This window comes from Echeneis naucrates, chromosome 16 (assembly GCF_900963305.1).
Source record: "Echeneis naucrates chromosome 16, fEcheNa1.1, whole genome shotgun sequence".
Lineage (NCBI taxonomy): Eukaryota > Metazoa > Chordata > Actinopteri > Carangiformes > Echeneidae > Echeneis > Echeneis naucrates.
The window spans coordinates 13,860,646-13,877,823 of record NC_042526.1 but is presented as its reverse complement, the minus strand read 5'-3'; the positions used below and the strand labels follow the sequence as shown (position 1 = coordinate 13,877,823).

Genomic DNA, 17,178 nt, shown 5'->3' with positions numbered 1-17,178 from the left:
ACAGAACTTCAAGGTGTGATGCTTCCATCAGACATGATAATTATGTCAGAAGGCAGTAACTTTACTCCAACTATCAGCCAGGATAACTAGGCACACAATTCCTCCATCTGTTTACAGCTAATATGGGTGGGTGGGGAGGGACTGGAGCCAATCCCTCTCAACATTGGCTGAGTCCAGGGATTTCCCTGGGCATTTCGCAAGTCTATCACATGGTTGACACAGGGAGACAAACAAGCATTCATACTCACGCAATTTAGATCCAACAGTTAACTCAAAACGGCATGTCTTTTGACTGTGGGAGGTAGCTGGAGCGCTCAGATTGTTAGTCAAACTGAATGTTCCAAAATTCCCACACTTATAAAAGTAACCCCGTGATTCAGTCTTCAAATACAATCTTTCATCCAGCACGTTGATCCTTACCTTTTAGAAGTTATATCGAGGATTTTGTTGCAAACTTTTTGGGATCTGTCGTATGGAATTCGGTGACACTGCAGTCTTGGCTTTCTCCACTTGGCATTTCATTAAGTATAATCCGACAATGACTTTTCACTACGTCAAACACTTTGCCTACCTTCTGTAAGACCTTACCCTCCTGCTTTGTAAAGCTTAAGAAGACCATCACAAGCTAACTCAACAGCGAGGAAAATTGAAATGCATCTTCAGTGAAAGCCAGCATGTCTGCAGGGTGTCCTGTCCAGAATGCTCTGCTGCTCAGAAGTAGAGAAAGAATGAGTAGATCTTTGAATGACACATCAGGATGAGGTCACTGAATTTTGACGCACACACACACACACACACACACACACACGCACACATATACAGATTATATCTTTTTTTTTTTTTTTTTTTCAAAGTCCAACCTTCATCTCAGCATCCCATATGCGTGGATGTTACGTCCAACAGGAAATTCTCTACTGCATGAACATCCCACTTTCTCAGACTCAAAACAGAGACTCTCTGATTGCAACACATACAGTTGAGTTGCTATTTTGTTCAGGACTTCAATACATATCTTCATGTATAAAATAATTGCTTACTGCTATGTTATTGAGACTATAATAATTGCCATAATAATAGGCGTGCCCATAAATATTGGAACTCATAACACATAGACCAAATTAACATTAACACCAGGGAGAGTTACGCAAATGGTTAGCTCGCTCTCTTGAGGTTTGAATAATGCTTCACTTCAATCACTCTTGCGTTACTTCATTGGCTTTAGATAACAAGAATTTATCAGACATGCGTTAGTCTTTGGATCCATCTGTATAATGGAAAACAATCAATAAATGTCTGTACATGTTTGCAGGAATTCTGACAACAGTCATAGCATAGTTATTAGTCAATCTGAGTTTTTCGTCCCTAAATAATTACACAATTAAAAAGTTATCCACAAGCTCTTACTGGGTGTACTGCAGTCCACTGTGGAGATTCTGTCCGAAGGCATCAGTTTCCTTTTAGAAATCAGATTAGCAGTGCTTTTATATGTAAGAAGTGAACACCCCTAATTATTTCTTCTGTGACTGAGAGTAGACTTGTGAATATGATAAGGTACAATATCGAATAATTTAAAATAACTTTTTTCTCTTCAGTTAAAATGTTAAATTAAGACAAATATATAATGATGTCATCCATTTATCTTTAAGAGAAATTAGAATTTTAATATATAAAACAATCTCGTGACATCATGACTGATTTGTTCTTAACGCGTTAAGCCTCGCAATTCCTTCACCAGCAGCAACATAGATTTTACAGAAAGTCTGGCTGATGTCAGCTTACCTGTTAAATCAAACTGGCATGACTTTGATATGGACTGAGACAATGTAAGGATTACAGCAGTGGCAGCAGATGGCAAGGCGTGGAAATCCCTGATGTCCATAGTGCTGACACCACAATCCTTCTACTTCATCTGACTTGGGGGGTGCAGAAGAAACGCTGAACTGAACCTAACAAAGCTTAACCAAGCAAGCTTGGTTAACCACTCTGAAGCTACTAGGAGTCAGATAGACATGCTGACAGCAGTGTAATAGAGGCTTATGACGTGACAACATGGCAGGAATAAGATTATCCTGATGAAATATTTCACTGGTCTTGTTTATTTCAAAGTTTACAATTTAAGTTTGCGCAGATACTGTTCCAACTTTTTTTTTTTTTTTTTAAATCAGATATCTATTTAATACCTCTTTTCTCCTTTTCGTATCCCCAGAATGTGGCTCATTGTAGACCTTGCAGTCTAACAGCAACAACTTTAAAAGTTAATCTCACTCTTTGACAATAGCTGACATTTAAAGAGATTATATCAAAAAGCTGCTTAAACAGAGATTTGTGAACAAGCATTCAAGGATGTCATCTGAAGGACAATAAAATAGTTTTGGACGTGTGTCTGCTGTAGTGCATGTGTCTCCATTGTTTCATTGATGATTACAGTGAAAAGTATACAATAGTTGTAATAACTGGACAGTCTAAAACTACTGAACAGCTGATCCGTCTGACCTGCCAACCAGCTGGGATTTTAGCAATGACGTGCATTCAATCAGCTGCAGGGCTCTGTCATCAAAAATGTTTCCACTAAATACATAATCATCTAGTTGGCTTATGGCAGCCGGCTGCTAAAGATTGGCTGCATCTGGACAACAATCAGGGGGCTGAGGAGTGACGAAACATGACAGTTATCCCTGCCAGGCAAAACCCCAAAGTAGGACTTTGCTGATGGCAGCAACATCATACCTGTGGTGACAATTGGAGACTCACACATCCAAAAAAAGACAGGAAGGACTATAGCAAGTCTAACTATCTATCTATCTGTGCTAGCTTGGAACACTAACGTGGATGCCATATGATAATAGTGTAACGGTATTGTCAGCAGCCAAAAATGACCAAATTCTTATCTACCTGTGTGAACATGAATTTTTGTTGAGATATGTTGTTCATTGTGCATATACACTCACCAAGCATGTTAGTCTAAATACCATACTAATACTGGGAAGGGCCATGCTTTGTGCTCTAAACCGTTTCAGTGGTCAGTGATTATCAATAGGTATGATCAACAGTTTTGGTGGGCTGGTTCTTAGTGTCTCCATCTATTTCATCTTACCCATTTTTGATGTATAGTATATTCAGACATGCTTTGATTCAGCGGCAAAAAGATCAGCTATGTCAGTTTCCACAGTCTATAATTAGCTACTAGCTATTAGCGCTCACCAGTCTGGCCATAAATCTCTGACTCATCAGCTGTGGTTTCACCCACATTATCTGTGACTACACTATAGACAGTTACAGGGCTTTGGAGAAAAGAAGAAGAAGAAGAAAAACAAAAAAAAAATTGAATCTTGGTAAACAGGTTAACAGGATATTAGTTTCTTTCTCCATGCAACAATGACGATCAACAATGTAACCCGTTATAGAGTTTTCAGATTCCCTGAGCTGTTGAGGTAAATAATGCAAAGTCCATTGACACAAACCTCCAAAAAGGCTGGCAGGTATAATGCTTACACTTGTACAACTACTTAAGCCACTGATATCCCAGATCTGAAGTGTCCCTGTTCCAGGATTTAAAAACTGAATTAGCCAATATGATCAGAGCTCAAATGAATCTGTGTGCTCAACTCCTGTAGCCTGTAATCCTTTTATACACCAGTTTAAGTGAACAGAGAGAGCTCTGTTTTCAAAACTAAGTTGTCTTCCTAAAATCAAGAGTGACTTAATAGGGATTACATACATGTTAGAAATCAGTGTCTGCCTGTGCCTTTGTTGTTGATCTGATTAAAGAGTTAAACTAGATGTTATCAGCTATATGCAATCATGACTCCCATTGTTTATAGATAGATGGATATAGAAAATAGCAAACAGGTGTGTTGTTGTGTCAGACTCTGTGTAAATACGTGCTGTTTAATACTTTCAGGTGGGGAAATAGAGAAAATCAGTGATTCTATGATCATTACTGACTGTAAATTGCACTTGGGTCACTAATTAAACAGAGTGAGGCCCCAAAGAGGGGCCACCATATGGCAGAAGAAAGGAATTAAGGGTCAACTCTTCGCTGGTCTTCAATCTCTGCACTAATTGTTTTTTCTTCTCATCACCCCCTTTCGCGGCCCCCCTCCAAGAGGAAGAGCACATTTCATGGGAGGTTAAGCTACTTTGGCCGATTTGGGGTGGCTGTACTACTCTTGAGGCCATTAGTGTCATTGACAGGGCCAATATGGCACAGAAAGGACGTCTTAACAGGAACTCTGATAACACAAGGGTGGGGAACATTTATATATGAGGAGAAGGACAAACATTAACAATCAATATTACTCTTGAAATAGCTTGTTGATTAGTTGTCATCAAATAGCTTATTTGTTCTTTACTAGTCATTAGGATGGCTGTAAGCTGATGCTGAGCATTGATGTTTTAGGCAGTATCAACAGCCAGGTAACATAGTTTATTTGCATATCTTCCCTCAACTTAATAACAACATCGCATTATTTGATTATTAATTATTTTTCCCACCCAAAGAGACCCAAATATTTCATAAAAATACAAAATCCACAGTAGGAGTTCTGTGTAGATTTATGTTGAAAAAAAAAAAAAAATAGTGGCAGCAAATTTATTTTTACTGCATTGGTGCTCACAGACACACACAACTTTTTGCAGGTTTGGATAGAATGTAATAATGAATTTGATAAAGATTACTGGGGTCACTGAAACTCGTGGAAATAATAAAAAATGAAGAGGGAGCCATTAATAATAACATGATAGAGTTATAATCAGGATATCCTGGTGACTGAATATACTGCAGTCTTTTTCATGAAGAGACATTTGATCGCAGGTTTGAAGAAAGAAGACAAATAATTTCCTTTTCTTATCCATAGCTCACCTTTGTCGTATATGGTTCCACCTGGAAGCAGTGTGACTGATTGATTCACCCTCATAGACAGTAAAGATTAAGAGGATGACAAATCAGCATTTGCTTACACAGCGCCTGTTGCTAATCTCCTTGTCTTCCTCCAGAAAGCCCCCAGCCAACTCAGACTCACACAGTCTAACACCGAGAAAGAAACAAGACAACTAACAACCACTGACTTCACATTAAATTACAAACCGCAGAGGATTCAGCACTGGATCATCATCATCATCATCATCAAGCTTTCCTGGAGATACTTTCTGCTGGTCTGTCAAGAATTTACATTTGAACTATAAGTTTAGTTTAGTGGACGTTCTATGTCTATTTTATTTTTATTTTTTTCTTTTGATGCATTGCTCTTGTATTCACATGATACAATGCTTTGATGCAGCCAAACAACTAGACTGGGATAAAGCCTACAATTACCTAAAGCAATTCATAAAGTGAACTCTTTAGAGCACATCTCAAATGAGCGACCATATGACCAAAATAAGTATGTTTTCTCCTGACCTCTCTGATAACTGCAAAGATGGAACTTTGTCAGGTGAGCTGCTGATTGTTGTAACATACCTAAATACATTATTGGTACATTTTTCATGAAAAATGTATTAATATAATTTTTACACATTTTCCGTTCATGCTTGACAGAGTGTGATAAATATAAATTCCGGTTACCTGTTCTCCACAGAAAAAAGTTCACTACCAGGGAAAGCACTTGGCCAAGGCTTGCTTTGTAAAGTTTGCTCTGATTCAAGCAGCGGTAAACACTATGGCATTTATGCCTGCAATGGCTGCAGTGGCTTCTTCAAACGCAGTGTGAGACGAAGAATCATATACAGGTGAGTGAGATGCAAACTGAACTTAATCAATAAAAGTTTCATCCAAGAGAGGTAAATGTTAAAAAAAAAAAACAAATAAATCATTAAATTAGTTAAAAAATTTACTTTAGCATTCCATGTGGGTTTTCAGACAGATATTTTTCATTTCCAAACCAGGTGTCAGGCAGGAACTGGCAGGTGTCCTGTTGACAAGGCTCATCGGAATCAGTGCCAAGCTTGTCGACTAAAGAAGTGTCTCCAAGCCGGCATGAACAAAGATGGTGAAAAAACATTCTGAATAAGTTGAATGCAGAATATAGTATCTGTACAGATACCCTTTCTGCCAAAGGACAATATAAATCCTTTATAGCTTTGCATGTTCATTGTTTTTTTCTTTTTACTTGTTCCCTTTGCAGCTGTGCAGAATGAGAGACAGCCCAGAAGCACAGCACATATCAGTCTAGACTCAATTAGCGTGGACACTAAAAAAGAGCACTTGGCCACCACACGAGAACTCACCTCCGCTGTCGCCTCTTCAACCATCTGCAGACCTCCTGCCACCTCGTCTATCAGCACCTCTGCCACCACACAGCCCTGCAGCAACCCCAATAACAGTCATCGCTTCATGGTCAGCTTACTGACCGCTGAGACCTGTGCAAAGGTGGAACCTGAAGACGGTAAGAGCATATGAAGAATATTAAACTTTGATGCATCACAATGAGTGCACACAAGTATGTACGATATGTATAATTTTGCCTACTATAACTCTAGGAAACTCTTGTAAAGCCCTTAAACAGAACTATAATTTAGAAATTTGACTCATTCACTTTCTCTAATGTGCAGTGGAGGAGAATATTGATGTGACAACAAATGATTCAGAGAGAGATCAGACTCCCTCTGACTTCCACACGCCCCCCTACACCTTGAGCTGTTTAGAGAGTGTCTATGAGACATCGGCACGACTCCTCTTCATGTCTGTCAAATGGGCAAAAAATTTGCCTGTTTTTGCTCACTTGCCATTTCGAGACCAGGTGAGCATGACTGGTATTTATAAATATACTGAACCAGCCTACACATATATTAATCATGTCTGCAACTTATAACACATGCATCATTTATGTGGTGTACTAAGGTCATTCTCCTTGAGGAAGCTTGGAGTGAGATGTTCCTCCTGTGTGCTATCCAGTGGTCCCTTCCCATGGACAGGTGTCCTCTTCTGTCTTTGCCAGAGCTTTCCCCCACACAGCAGGCAAGGACTAGCCTGCCCACAGCTGACCTGCGGAGCTTAGAGGAGATGTTCAATCGCTTCAAAGCTTTGGCTGTCGATCCCACTGAGTTTGCTTGCCTGAAGGCCATTGTATTGTTCAAGCCAGGTAAGGGGTTATTTTTCCAGTGACTGGCGTTGATTTTTGAGTAGACGGTTCAGCCAACGGTTCTGCTTTTTGACTTTCTTGAGCAGAGACACACAGCCTCAAAGACCCAGAGCAAGTGGAGAACCTGCAGGACCAATCACAGGTGTTGTTGTGTCAGCACATCCATTCAATATACCCCGGCCAAAGTGCCAGGTATCTCAATTTTATGGGTTCTCTGGATACATAGATTTTCAAACATACCGTAAATGGAAGTACAGAATCACTTAATTCACTCCCCTTTCTTCTTGCCCATCAAGGTTTGGTAGATTGTTGCTTCTGCTGCCGTCCCTCCACTCTGTGAGCTCTGAGAAAGTCGAGCAGCTGTTCTTTCAAAGGACCATTGGCAGCACACCGATGGAGAAGCTGTTGTGTGACATGTTCAAAAACTGAACAAGCAGAAGTTAAGCTCTTCTAGGAAATTAAAACAAACAAAACAACAACTTTCCTCGCTGTATAGTTAACATATTCTGCTTTGGTTTGGTTTGCTTGATGTATTCTGTTATTCAACATAGAGAAGACATTTTTGATTCCATGTGGATGCTTCAGTTTCACGGTCCTGGTGCATGCTGGCTCACAGTCACACTGCCATGACGTCCTATTACATCAGTTTGTTCTGCTTTCCCTACCAAAAGTCAGTGATGTTCTAATTAAAACAGCAAACGGTTTTTATTCAGTGATAAACACAAGTCACTCTATTTTTATTCCCTCTAACATTTAATCTTTTTTTTTTGTATTCTAATTTTGTTAACCAGAGACACAGAAAATGATTTTGCATAGTTTTGAGTTGCACGAAAAGCATTTATATTATTTAACATGAAAATGAAAACGTGTTTGAATTGAAGTGTTTACCTGAAATAAATTTTGTATTCGCTTGTATTTAATTTCTTCCCTTTTTTTTAATTTTTGGATCAACAGAAAGAAAAGGACTCAATTGATAGAAAATATAAAGTGCACACGATGCTACAGAGAAGACACAGAGAAATAGATATGAGGTATAGCTCAGGTCATTTAGTCCTGACATGGTTAATATTTTTTAAGCTCATTGCACATTCATCAGTTGTATGTCCGGGTATATAACAACAACCTTCAGAACAGAAGAAGATAGTTATTTAAGGAATTGGATCAAATATGTCACTTGAATCTTTTAGCTGGTTGTAGAACTCGCTAAATGCACAAATTTGTCTTTAATTTCATGTGGGAAATTTTAAAAGAGAGAGAAGATCAATTATCAATCATGAAAAATGTATTAATATAATTTTTACACATTTTCCGTTCATGCTTGACAGAGTGTGATAAATATAAATTCCGGTTACCTGTTCTCCACAGAAAAAAGTTCACTACCAGGGAAAGCACTTGGCCAAGGCTTGCTTTGTAAAGTTTGCTCTGATTCAAGCAGCGGTAAACACTATGGCATTTATGCCTGCAATGGCTGCAGTGGCTTCTTCAAACGCAGTGTGAGACGAAGAATCATATACAGGTGAGTGAGATGCAAACTGAACTTAATCAATAAAAGTTTCATCCAAGAGAGATAAATGTTAAAAAAAAAAAAAAATCATTAAATTAGTTAAAAAATTTACTTTAGCATTCCATGTGGGTTTTCAGACAGATATTTACCTGAAATAAATTTTGTATTCGCTTGTATTTAATTTCTTCCCTTTTTTTTAATTTTTGGATCAACAGAAAGAAAAGAACTCAATTGATAGAAAATATAAAGTGCACACGATGCTACAGAGAAGACACAGAGAAATAGATATGAGGTATAGCTCAGGTCATTTAGTCCTGACATGGTTAATATTTTTTAAGCTCATTGCACATTCATCAGTTGTATATCCGAACAACCTTCAGAACAGAAGAAGATAGTTATTTAAGGAATTGGATCAAATATGTCACTTGAATCTTTTAGCTGGTTGTAGAACTCGCTAAATGCACAAATTTGTCTTTAATTTCATGTGGGAAATTTTAAAAGAGAGAGAAGATCAATTATATCACGACTACAGAAGAAAGAAACTCAGTGCAAGACTGGAATGGACATTTGAAACCAAGAGGAGGCAGTGATGCAATATGCCAACTGTCGTTTAACCTCCTTTAGGAAGGAGAAGAAGAAGAAGGAGGAGGCGGAGGAGGAGAAGAGAAAAAGAAGAAGAAGAAGAAGAAGCACCAAAACACGGAATACTCTCTGCTACTTAGCATTTAGCATCAGAAGCTAAAAACATTTGCGTACTTTAGCCAAGCGTGTTGCTGTAGTGGAAACTTATACTTACTATGAGGTTGGCTAAAAGAAGACACGATGTTCAGCAGGCCGTATGAGCTGCTCCCTCAGAGAGAGCCCGCAGACCAGAGGACTCCGGGCCTGTTTGTGGACCCGAACCGGGTCTGTCCGACCCGCTACCACAGAGGACTGTCCTTTGACTACATCCCCAATGTGTCTGAGAACGACTTCACTGGTATGAAACCAGCCGCCACTCACTGAGTGATAGACGTTTCATCAAATAATCTAATAAAAATAATTATTACTGAAATTATTTTTTTAAGTCATCCATGATCAGGAAGATGTTTTTAGAATGTTTTTTTTTTTTTTTTTACCGTCTACTATCTAATATGCTAATGCTACTGATTTCTGTTTCACCATACCCGTTAGAACATGGATCACAATAAAACATACGATTTAGAAATGTACAATCAACAATATTATTAATTATTATACACATACTGGATCTGCAGGAGACACATACACAAAAATAAAAATAGGAAAAACCCAACATAGCCTATATGAGATCCCATAAAATGAGTGTACTAAACCTCTGAAACTGCAGTTTAGCATTATAAAGTATATCATGAGAAAAATTAAACCATAAAGATTATTTCATGCAACTTCCAATGTCTCATTGGCTGGGAAATACCCTGAGAAATTGCAACGGTTCTGTTTGAGTCCTTTCTCGTTTCTTATCTTAAAGATACCAAACAAGGTTGGCTGTCCTGGATTTGCAACCTGATTGTCATCTTGCTTGTCTACATCTGCACTTTTATAACCTTCCCCATAACAGGATGGTTTGTGCTGAAAGTAAGCTGAAACTATCTCTTCAAAGTTACTCAAACAGCACAACTGCTCACTTCCAAAAAATAAAGCACCGTGGACAACTGTGACTGATTTTTGTCTGCAGACGGTCCCTAACTACCAGAGGATAGTAGTGTTTCGTCTGGGCAGAGTTTGTCCTCCAAAGGGACCTGGTATTATCCTTGTGCTGCCGCTTGTTGACCAGTGGCAGAAGGTAGACCTGCGCACCCGAGCTTTCAACATCCCTCCTTGCCAGGTAAACCACTTGTTTCGTTAGCCAAAGTCATTTAGCACTGAAACACTACAATTTAGGTAGTTGAGCAACAATTAAGTTTTTTTTCCCTGTATACCAAAAAGGGGAAATGAAAGCAAGATATTGATAAAGAGATCAAAAGATTGTTCATTCAGTTTACAGACACAGAGGGATCAGGGCTTACATTTAATTTTTTAGGTAAATAGCACAAAAACCAGAGATACGGGGGGCTGGAGCTAATTGCGGTTGACTTTGGATGAGGACAGAGACAGAGACAGAAACAACCATTTATGCTCACACTCAGGCCTGTGGGCAATTTCACAACCTGACCTGTACCACTTTGGATTATGGGAAGAAGCCATACATGCGCTGGGAGTACATGCAAACTCCACAAAGAAAGGCCCCAGACATTTCTTGATGCAACAATGCTAACCACACTGTGCCACACTATGCCACATGTTGGGTTGGGTATGGTTTACTTTGTCCAACAGATGGCAGTGTTGTTACACTGTTATTTAACCTCTTTCTGCCAGCTATTTATTTGAAAATGCTTAAATATTAGCAGAAAAACGTGGGTATATTTTTTGTGCATCGAATATTTATTTTTAGTCTTAACATAGTCTGAACATAATTCTCATTTTCACCCTAACCCTAACCCCTAACCCTCTTAGCCGTCAAATCTTATTCCCTAGAGACTTTATTATTAAATGCAAAAGCTTGACTGATGTTAAAATTTGCGTCAGCTCTGTCATTAAAATACAGTTCAACAGACCTGTAGAGTCAAGCTCATGCTACGTGTTTTTTGACTGAAACTGTATACTTAGGTAATAGATTTTGGTGAATACCTGCTGTGAGAGTGAAGTGATGTTTCCATATTCCTTCAATTCTGACATATGCAAAATATAAAATGTGCCATTACAGGTGACCACTCGGGATGGTGGAGTTATGTCAGTGGGAGCAGACATACAGTTCAGGATCTGGAACCCTGTCATGTCAGTAGTATCAGTCCAAGACCTGAATGCCTCAACCAGGATGACAGCACAGAATGCCTTAACCCACAGCCTGGCCAGGAAGACAGCCCGGGAGGTCCAAACTGAGAGACTCAAACTGGGAGAATATCTTCAGGTAAGAAAACATTAGACTTGCTCTCTGGTGGCTTGATTGAGCTCAGATATACATAATTTCCTGCTGTCTTCAGGTGGATATAAACGAGATGACTCATCCTTGGGGATTGGAGGTAGACAGGGTCGAACTTACCCTTGGTTCCGTCCTTAAAGGGCCAGAAGAAGGCCTCTCCGGACCCTCCATCATGCCTTCCTCTGTGCCTGGACTGGAAAGTCTCACTGGCCCCATTCAGCAGTTGGCCATGCACTTTCTGAGCCACAGTGGCAGCTCACAGCCTCGCCAAGGTTTGGCCAAAGACCTCAAAACCACTACTGTACATCATGCTTTGATTATGAAGATATTTTCTTGCTGACCTTTGCCCTTTACTCCTCAGAAGACATCATAACATTTACAGATGAGCTCAGCAGTGCCCCCTCTGATGTCATGAGCATGCCAGGCTCTGCTGAAGAGCTTTTTGGCATGGTAAAGGTCCTGCTTTCGGAAAATTTGGTCAACCAGGTTGGGGCTTGTTTCCAGTTTGACATCAGCTCAAAAGATGGAGAACATCGCAGTTACCATGTAGATTTAAGCCAAGGTAATGGCTTAAATGTTGATGTGAATATTACGAAAACTGTCATTGAGATGAATCTTGTTGTTGAAAGCAAACATTGTCAGCTCAATCTGTAAACATAGTCAAACGGTAAAAGAAGCAAAACCATGGGTACATAAATAGCTGTGTGTTTGGATTCTGTAGGTTGTGGCGCGGTGGGAGCAGGGTCCTTCTGCAGACATCCTGATGTAACATTGAGTATGACAGACAGCGACCTTCTGGCCATTTTCCAAGGCAGGCTGCGACCATTTGCTGCATACACCAGTGGCAGACTTAAAATCCAGGGAGACATTAAGACTGCCATGAAGCTAGAGGAACTCATAAAACTACTGAAGAAATAAAGTAAAATGTTATATGTATTTACCAATTCCTTCATTTCTCCTTCAGTAAAATAGATATTTCTCATGTACGGACTGAAACAGAATTTCTGTGACGACCTTGTCTTTCTTCACAAATCAAAGCTTGTTTACAAAAATAACAAAGTTGACATAGTCTAAATACTTTCTGACACTTTTACCAAAAGATGATTGATTGATCGCATGTTGCAATATAAAATATTCAGTGACCCGAACACAGACAGATTGTGCTGTGCTGTGCTGTGCATTCTATTACGCCGTAATTTCAACTGGAGAGCCTTGATCGGCACAGCAAGGGGGGCTGACTATTTAGACCAGCCTCCTTCCTTGGCACCAGATGTCCCTGAGAGGGCCAGAGTAGCTGCTGAAGATAGAGCACAGTGAGCATTTTTGTTACCACAATGGCCAAGTGGAATTTGCGGTGCAGACCTGTGATGCAAGCCCCATCCTGGATAGAACAGATGACAACATCAGGTGTGCGCTGCAGCAGTAGTGTGCCAGTGGTCAAACAGGCGTTCACAGAAAACGGTAGTATTGTCAGGCCTTTCAGGGAGATTCCTGGACTGTGGAAGAACGGGGTGGCCAATTTGTACAATTTCTGGAAACTCGATGGCTTCAGAAACCTTCACCGCATAATGTTACATAACTTCAAAACTTTTGGACCCATCTACAGGTATGGAAATCCAGGCAGTTAACATAAATCTTTTTTTTTTTTCCAATGATAAAATATGTGCATAAAATTATTGTCTGCCTTACATAGCGATAAGACGTAACAGAAATATGACTTAGGATTATGTCAGTATCAGGAGTTTGACAATATTTTCTAGGCCATTTAAAAATCAGCTGATACATTTCATCCCTTCCTTCTTTTTTGGGTATGTCAGAGAAAAAATTGGTTATTATGAAAGTGTAAATATCATCAATCCTGAGGATGCTGCCATCGTGTTCAAAGCAGAGGGCCATTATCCCAAAAGGCTGAACGTTGAAGCGTGGACAGCTTACAGAGACTACAGGAACCGCAAATACGGAGTTTTGCTAAAGTATGTGATATTATCAGCTTCTGCCTATAATAATCATTTCTTTTTAGCCAACATTTTTGCCCCAATCACAAACCGGATTATGTAACACCATATAATTGTTCCTACTAGTCTGGCTGGTTTGAAGTTGTCATCTGACCTCACAGGAATGGAGAAGAGTGGAGATCAAACCGGATCATTCTCAACAAGGAGGTGATTTCCCCAAAGGTGCAGGAAAACTTTGTCCCCTTGCTGGATGAAGTGGGACAGGATTTTGTGGCCAGACTTCACAAAAAGATAAAGCGGAGTGGCCAGAATAAATGGACTACCGACCTCTCTCAAGAACTCTTCAAATATGCACTTGAATGTAAGACAGACTTATCTCTCTTGATATGAACTACTATCACTGTATTGACCAGTGGACCTTCATCCCTCACATAACTGTCCACTTCACAGCGGTGAGCTCAGTGCTGTATGGTGAGCGTCTAGGTTTGATGCTGGACTACATCGACCCGGAGGCGCAACATTTCATTGACTGCATCACCCTCATGTTCAAGACTACCGCACCTATGCTGTACATACCTCCCAATTTGTTGAGACAGATTGGAGCAAAGGTGTGGCGAGACCATGTGGACGCTTGGGATGGGATCTTCAATCAAGGTAGGAAAAGACCAGAAAGGATATTTATCTTTTAGTTTTGATAGCATGATATTTTTAAGATCTGTCAGCACAGCAAGACATTTTCCATTTTTAGATGCTACACTGTATATAGTGGTTCTTACCCCAGGTATATCCTCTTGTTCCATCAGCGGACCGCTGCATCCAGAACATCTACAGGCAGCTGCGTCAGGAGCCTGGGACTACGATGAAATACCCTGGAGTCCTGGCCAGCCTGCTCATGCTGGACAAGCTTTCCATTGAAGACATCAAAGCCAGCATTACTGAGTTAATGGCTGGAGGAGTAGATACAGTAAGAAACCATTTCACAAAGTGTGACATTTTTGGCTTTTTTTCTTTTTTTTTTGGGGCATCATTCTGTTTATGTGTTTCAGACTTCTATAACGCTGTTGTGGACATTGTATGAACTAGCCAGGCATCCCAACCTCCAGGAGGAGCTGAGGGCAGAGGTGGCTTCAGCTCGGGCTGAAAGCCAAGGAGACATGGTGGAGATGCTGAAACGGATTCCCTTGGTTAAAGGAGCTCTGAAGGAGACACTCAGGTGAACTTTTCAAATTTTCACCAGTATGAGCAATCCAAGCAATGCATGAGATGGAAGGTGAGGAAAAAAAATTGTCCCTTTGACTCAATGGTAATTCAAAGAGGTCAGATGAATTACACATTATGTATGTATATCATTAGGCTAATAAGAATTTTTCTACTGCAGGTTACACCCAGTTGCTGTGAGCTTGCAAAGATACATAACAGAAGACATCATCATTCAAAACTATCACATCCCAGCCGGGGTACGAAGGAGTTAATCATAAATTCTGTGGTTTTCTACATCCCTGTGATTTGGTAGTATCATTTGCTCACCACAGTTTTTTTGTTGGTGTTCAGACTTTGGTTCAGTTAGGTCTGTACGCAATGGGAAGAGACCCCAAGGTGTTTTTTCGACCAGAGCAATATCAGCCTTCGCGTTGGTTGAGGACAGAGACCCACTACTTCAGAGGTCTGGGCTTCGGCTTTGGCCCCCGTCAATGTTTAGGACGCAGAATAGCCGAGACAGAGATGCAACTTTTCCTCATTCATGTGAGTTATATAAAAAATAAGAAGTGGTTTTACCATATTTTTTTCATTTAATTACTCACTATATTAACAATGTGCTTATCTTTTGCATTTGCAGATGCTTGAGAACTTCCGAGTGGAGAAACCACGTCATGTGGAAGTACAGAGTACCTTTGAACTCATTCTCTTACCCGACAAGCCCATAATGTTGACTTTGAAGCCATTACAAAACAGCCAGTAACACTATATTTGACAGAAAAATGTGGTGCATGACAAAACGGGCACATTTGTGAAGTCCTTTATCACATATAATTGCTTTACAAAGCACTGCAGGACTAAATATATTTTTCCAGCCTCATGAGTAAGAGGAGAGAAATGAGCATTGTATATTGTTAGCTTCAGCACAAGTTTAAGATGTACATGAACAAATTACCTCAGCAATTCAGTAACTGGTAGAAAATAAAATGTATTATGTGTATTGTATAATATGTTTGAGTGGGCAATGATGGAAATGTTCTTGGTATATACAGCATCTTTCTTTCATTTGTAAAATATAAAAATAACAATGAAAAAATGAATAAAGCACCTCAGCAGAGACAAAATATGTCTTGCAGTAAGTAAAAAATAAAAGAAAGACAAAACAAACATATCATTCCCCTTTTTTTTTTTCCTTTGCCGATAATTTTTCAGGTTTCTGCTTATTGTCTGCTTAGCTGATTTATCTGATACAGAACTCTGTAACAAGTACAACGGTGGCGTAAGTTACTCCACGGTCAATATATCTAAAAGGTTTGCAAAATGAGGAACCCATGTTTAACTGCACTATTTTCTTTATAAAGAGACACTTTTGTTTTTGTTACTTAAGCAATATGTGATATTGCTTGTATGCAACAATTCTATCTAAGCATGGATGAATGTTTAAAACTTTAAAACACACGTTAATGTCTCAATTTTTCATTCTGTCTTGCAAAGCAGACTGGAGTAGATCATGAGGATCCTTTGCACACCTATAGATTGAAGCAGAAATCATTATGAATCAAATCGTTTGGAATCGAAAATTGATTCTGAATCAAATTGCAGCCCCAAAAATCTGAATCGAATCAAATCGTGAGATAGTAAAAGATTCCCACCCCTAATGAAAAGGCTTCTCTAAACAGATTACCACTCTTGGCAACTGTGCTCTGCAGAAAAGCATCTCACACTGCAGAATGTGTTGAACCTTGAGGCACATGCGCTGCAAGAGCAGAAAATCACATTGGTCTCCACTTGGTAACCAGATACCAGGCTGCAGTGGTACATGTTCACCAGAACTGGACATCGGAAAACTAGAATCATTAAATTTAATTACCAAACCTGCCTTGCATAAACACGCTGGGCTGTGCCAGTCTAAAGGTTTCCATGGCACGCTTTGGGCCACTTAAGACCAATTAATCATAATTGGAATGCCACAGAGTGCACTGATTACTGTCTCTCACCATCCTTCATGGCCCCAATTTTCCATCTAACACCTTCCACATCTGTAGACCTAAAGTGAAGGGAGGCTCTACTCAGTACAAACATGGTGCCCAGTGAGTTTACATTTCCACCCTTTTCATCTCTGCACCTCTCTGCTCTTTCAAAACCCGATTTTTGTCACCACTTTGTCTGTTCTTCACTCTGAGTTTGCTTTCTAGTGCTTTTTCCGTCTTCCAAATGACCTAAAATATGGGACTGCACAAGAACAAAAACTTTATTCACACATTATTTGTACATTTTATGGTCAGAAGCATTCCCCTTTGATAGAATTAGTGAATACCAAGTGAACAGTCAGTCATCACCTTTTCCTGTCGTTTTCAGTGTTGGGCAAGTTCCTTTAAAAAAGTAATTAGTTATAGTTACCAATTACTTCTCCCAAAAAGTAACTAAATTGGTTACTCAGTTAAAAATGATGTGATAAAATGA

At 39.6% G+C, this 17,178-nt stretch overlaps 3 protein-coding genes across 3 annotated transcripts; all 3 read left to right on the top strand.

Annotated features, from left to right (window-relative positions):
• The first annotated feature begins 5,383 nt into the window (after window positions 1–5,383).
• LOC115056190 (photoreceptor-specific nuclear receptor-like) lies at window positions 5,384–7,508 on the top strand. The gene is made up of 8 exons (XM_029522460.1): window positions 5,384–5,432; window positions 5,577–5,727; window positions 5,884–5,987; window positions 6,123–6,383; window positions 6,550–6,737; window positions 6,839–7,079; window positions 7,166–7,271; window positions 7,376–7,508. Exons 1-8 carry the CDS (start codon window positions 5,384–5,386, stop codon window positions 7,506–7,508), a joined length of 1,233 nt encoding a protein of 410 aa, XP_029378320.1.
• A 1,730-nt stretch (window positions 7,509–9,238) lies between these two features.
• On the top strand, window positions 9,239–12,518 carry stoml1 (stomatin (EPB72)-like 1). The gene is made up of 7 exons (XM_029522205.1): window positions 9,239–9,562; window positions 10,073–10,179; window positions 10,280–10,429; window positions 11,348–11,551; window positions 11,625–11,835; window positions 11,925–12,125; window positions 12,285–12,518. The coding sequence occupies exons 1-7, from the start codon at window positions 9,406–9,408 to the stop codon at window positions 12,479–12,481; spliced, it is 1,227 nt and encodes a 408-aa protein (XP_029378065.1). The 5' UTR covers window positions 9,239–9,405; the 3' UTR covers window positions 12,482–12,518.
• A 347-nt stretch (window positions 12,519–12,865) lies between these two features.
• On the top strand, window positions 12,866–15,853 carry cyp11a1.2 (cytochrome P450 family 11 subfamily A member 1, tandem duplicate 2). The gene is made up of 9 exons (XM_029522203.1): window positions 12,866–13,169; window positions 13,381–13,536; window positions 13,680–13,879; window positions 13,969–14,172; window positions 14,322–14,482; window positions 14,565–14,731; window positions 14,897–14,975; window positions 15,070–15,261; window positions 15,356–15,853. Exons 1-9 carry the CDS (start codon window positions 12,898–12,900, stop codon window positions 15,476–15,478), a joined length of 1,554 nt encoding a protein of 517 aa, XP_029378063.1. The 5' UTR covers window positions 12,866–12,897; the 3' UTR covers window positions 15,479–15,853.
• The last annotated feature ends 1,325 nt before the right edge of the window (window positions 15,854–17,178 follow it).

What these genes read in the sequence shown, in the direction of transcription:
- cyp11a1.2 (XM_029522203.1), top strand. Translation starts at nt 12,898, where the DNA reads ATGGCCAAGTGGAATTTGCGGTGCAGACCTGTGATGCAAGCCCCATCC. An exon ending in ACTTTTGGACCCATCTACAG is followed by an intron (nt 13,170 to 13,380) that starts GTATGGAAATCC and finishes TGGGTATGTCAG; the next exon opens with AGAAAAAATTGGTTATTATG. An exon ending in CTTCAAATATGCACTTGAAT is followed by an intron (nt 13,880 to 13,968) that starts GTAAGACAGACT and finishes TCCACTTCACAG; the next exon opens with CGGTGAGCTCAGTGCTGTAT.
- stoml1 (XM_029522205.1), top strand. Translation starts at nt 9,406, where the DNA reads ATGTTCAGCAGGCCGTATGAGCTGCTCCCTCAGAGAGAGCCCGCAGAC. An exon ending in GTCTGAGAACGACTTCACTG is followed by an intron (nt 9,563 to 10,072) that starts GTATGAAACCAG and finishes CTTATCTTAAAG; the next exon opens with ATACCAAACAAGGTTGGCTG. An exon ending in CAGGATGGTTTGTGCTGAAA is followed by an intron (nt 10,180 to 10,279) that starts GTAAGCTGAAAC and finishes TTTTGTCTGCAG; the next exon opens with ACGGTCCCTAACTACCAGAG.
- LOC115056190 (XM_029522460.1), top strand. Translation starts at nt 5,384, where the DNA reads ATGTTTTCTCCTGACCTCTCTGATAACTGCAAAGATGGAACTTTGTCA. An exon ending in AGCCGGCATGAACAAAGATG is followed by an intron (nt 5,988 to 6,122) that starts GTGAAAAAACAT and finishes TTCCCTTTGCAG; the next exon opens with CTGTGCAGAATGAGAGACAG. An exon ending in CATTGTATTGTTCAAGCCAG is followed by an intron (nt 7,080 to 7,165) that starts GTAAGGGGTTAT and finishes TTTCTTGAGCAG; the next exon opens with AGACACACAGCCTCAAAGAC.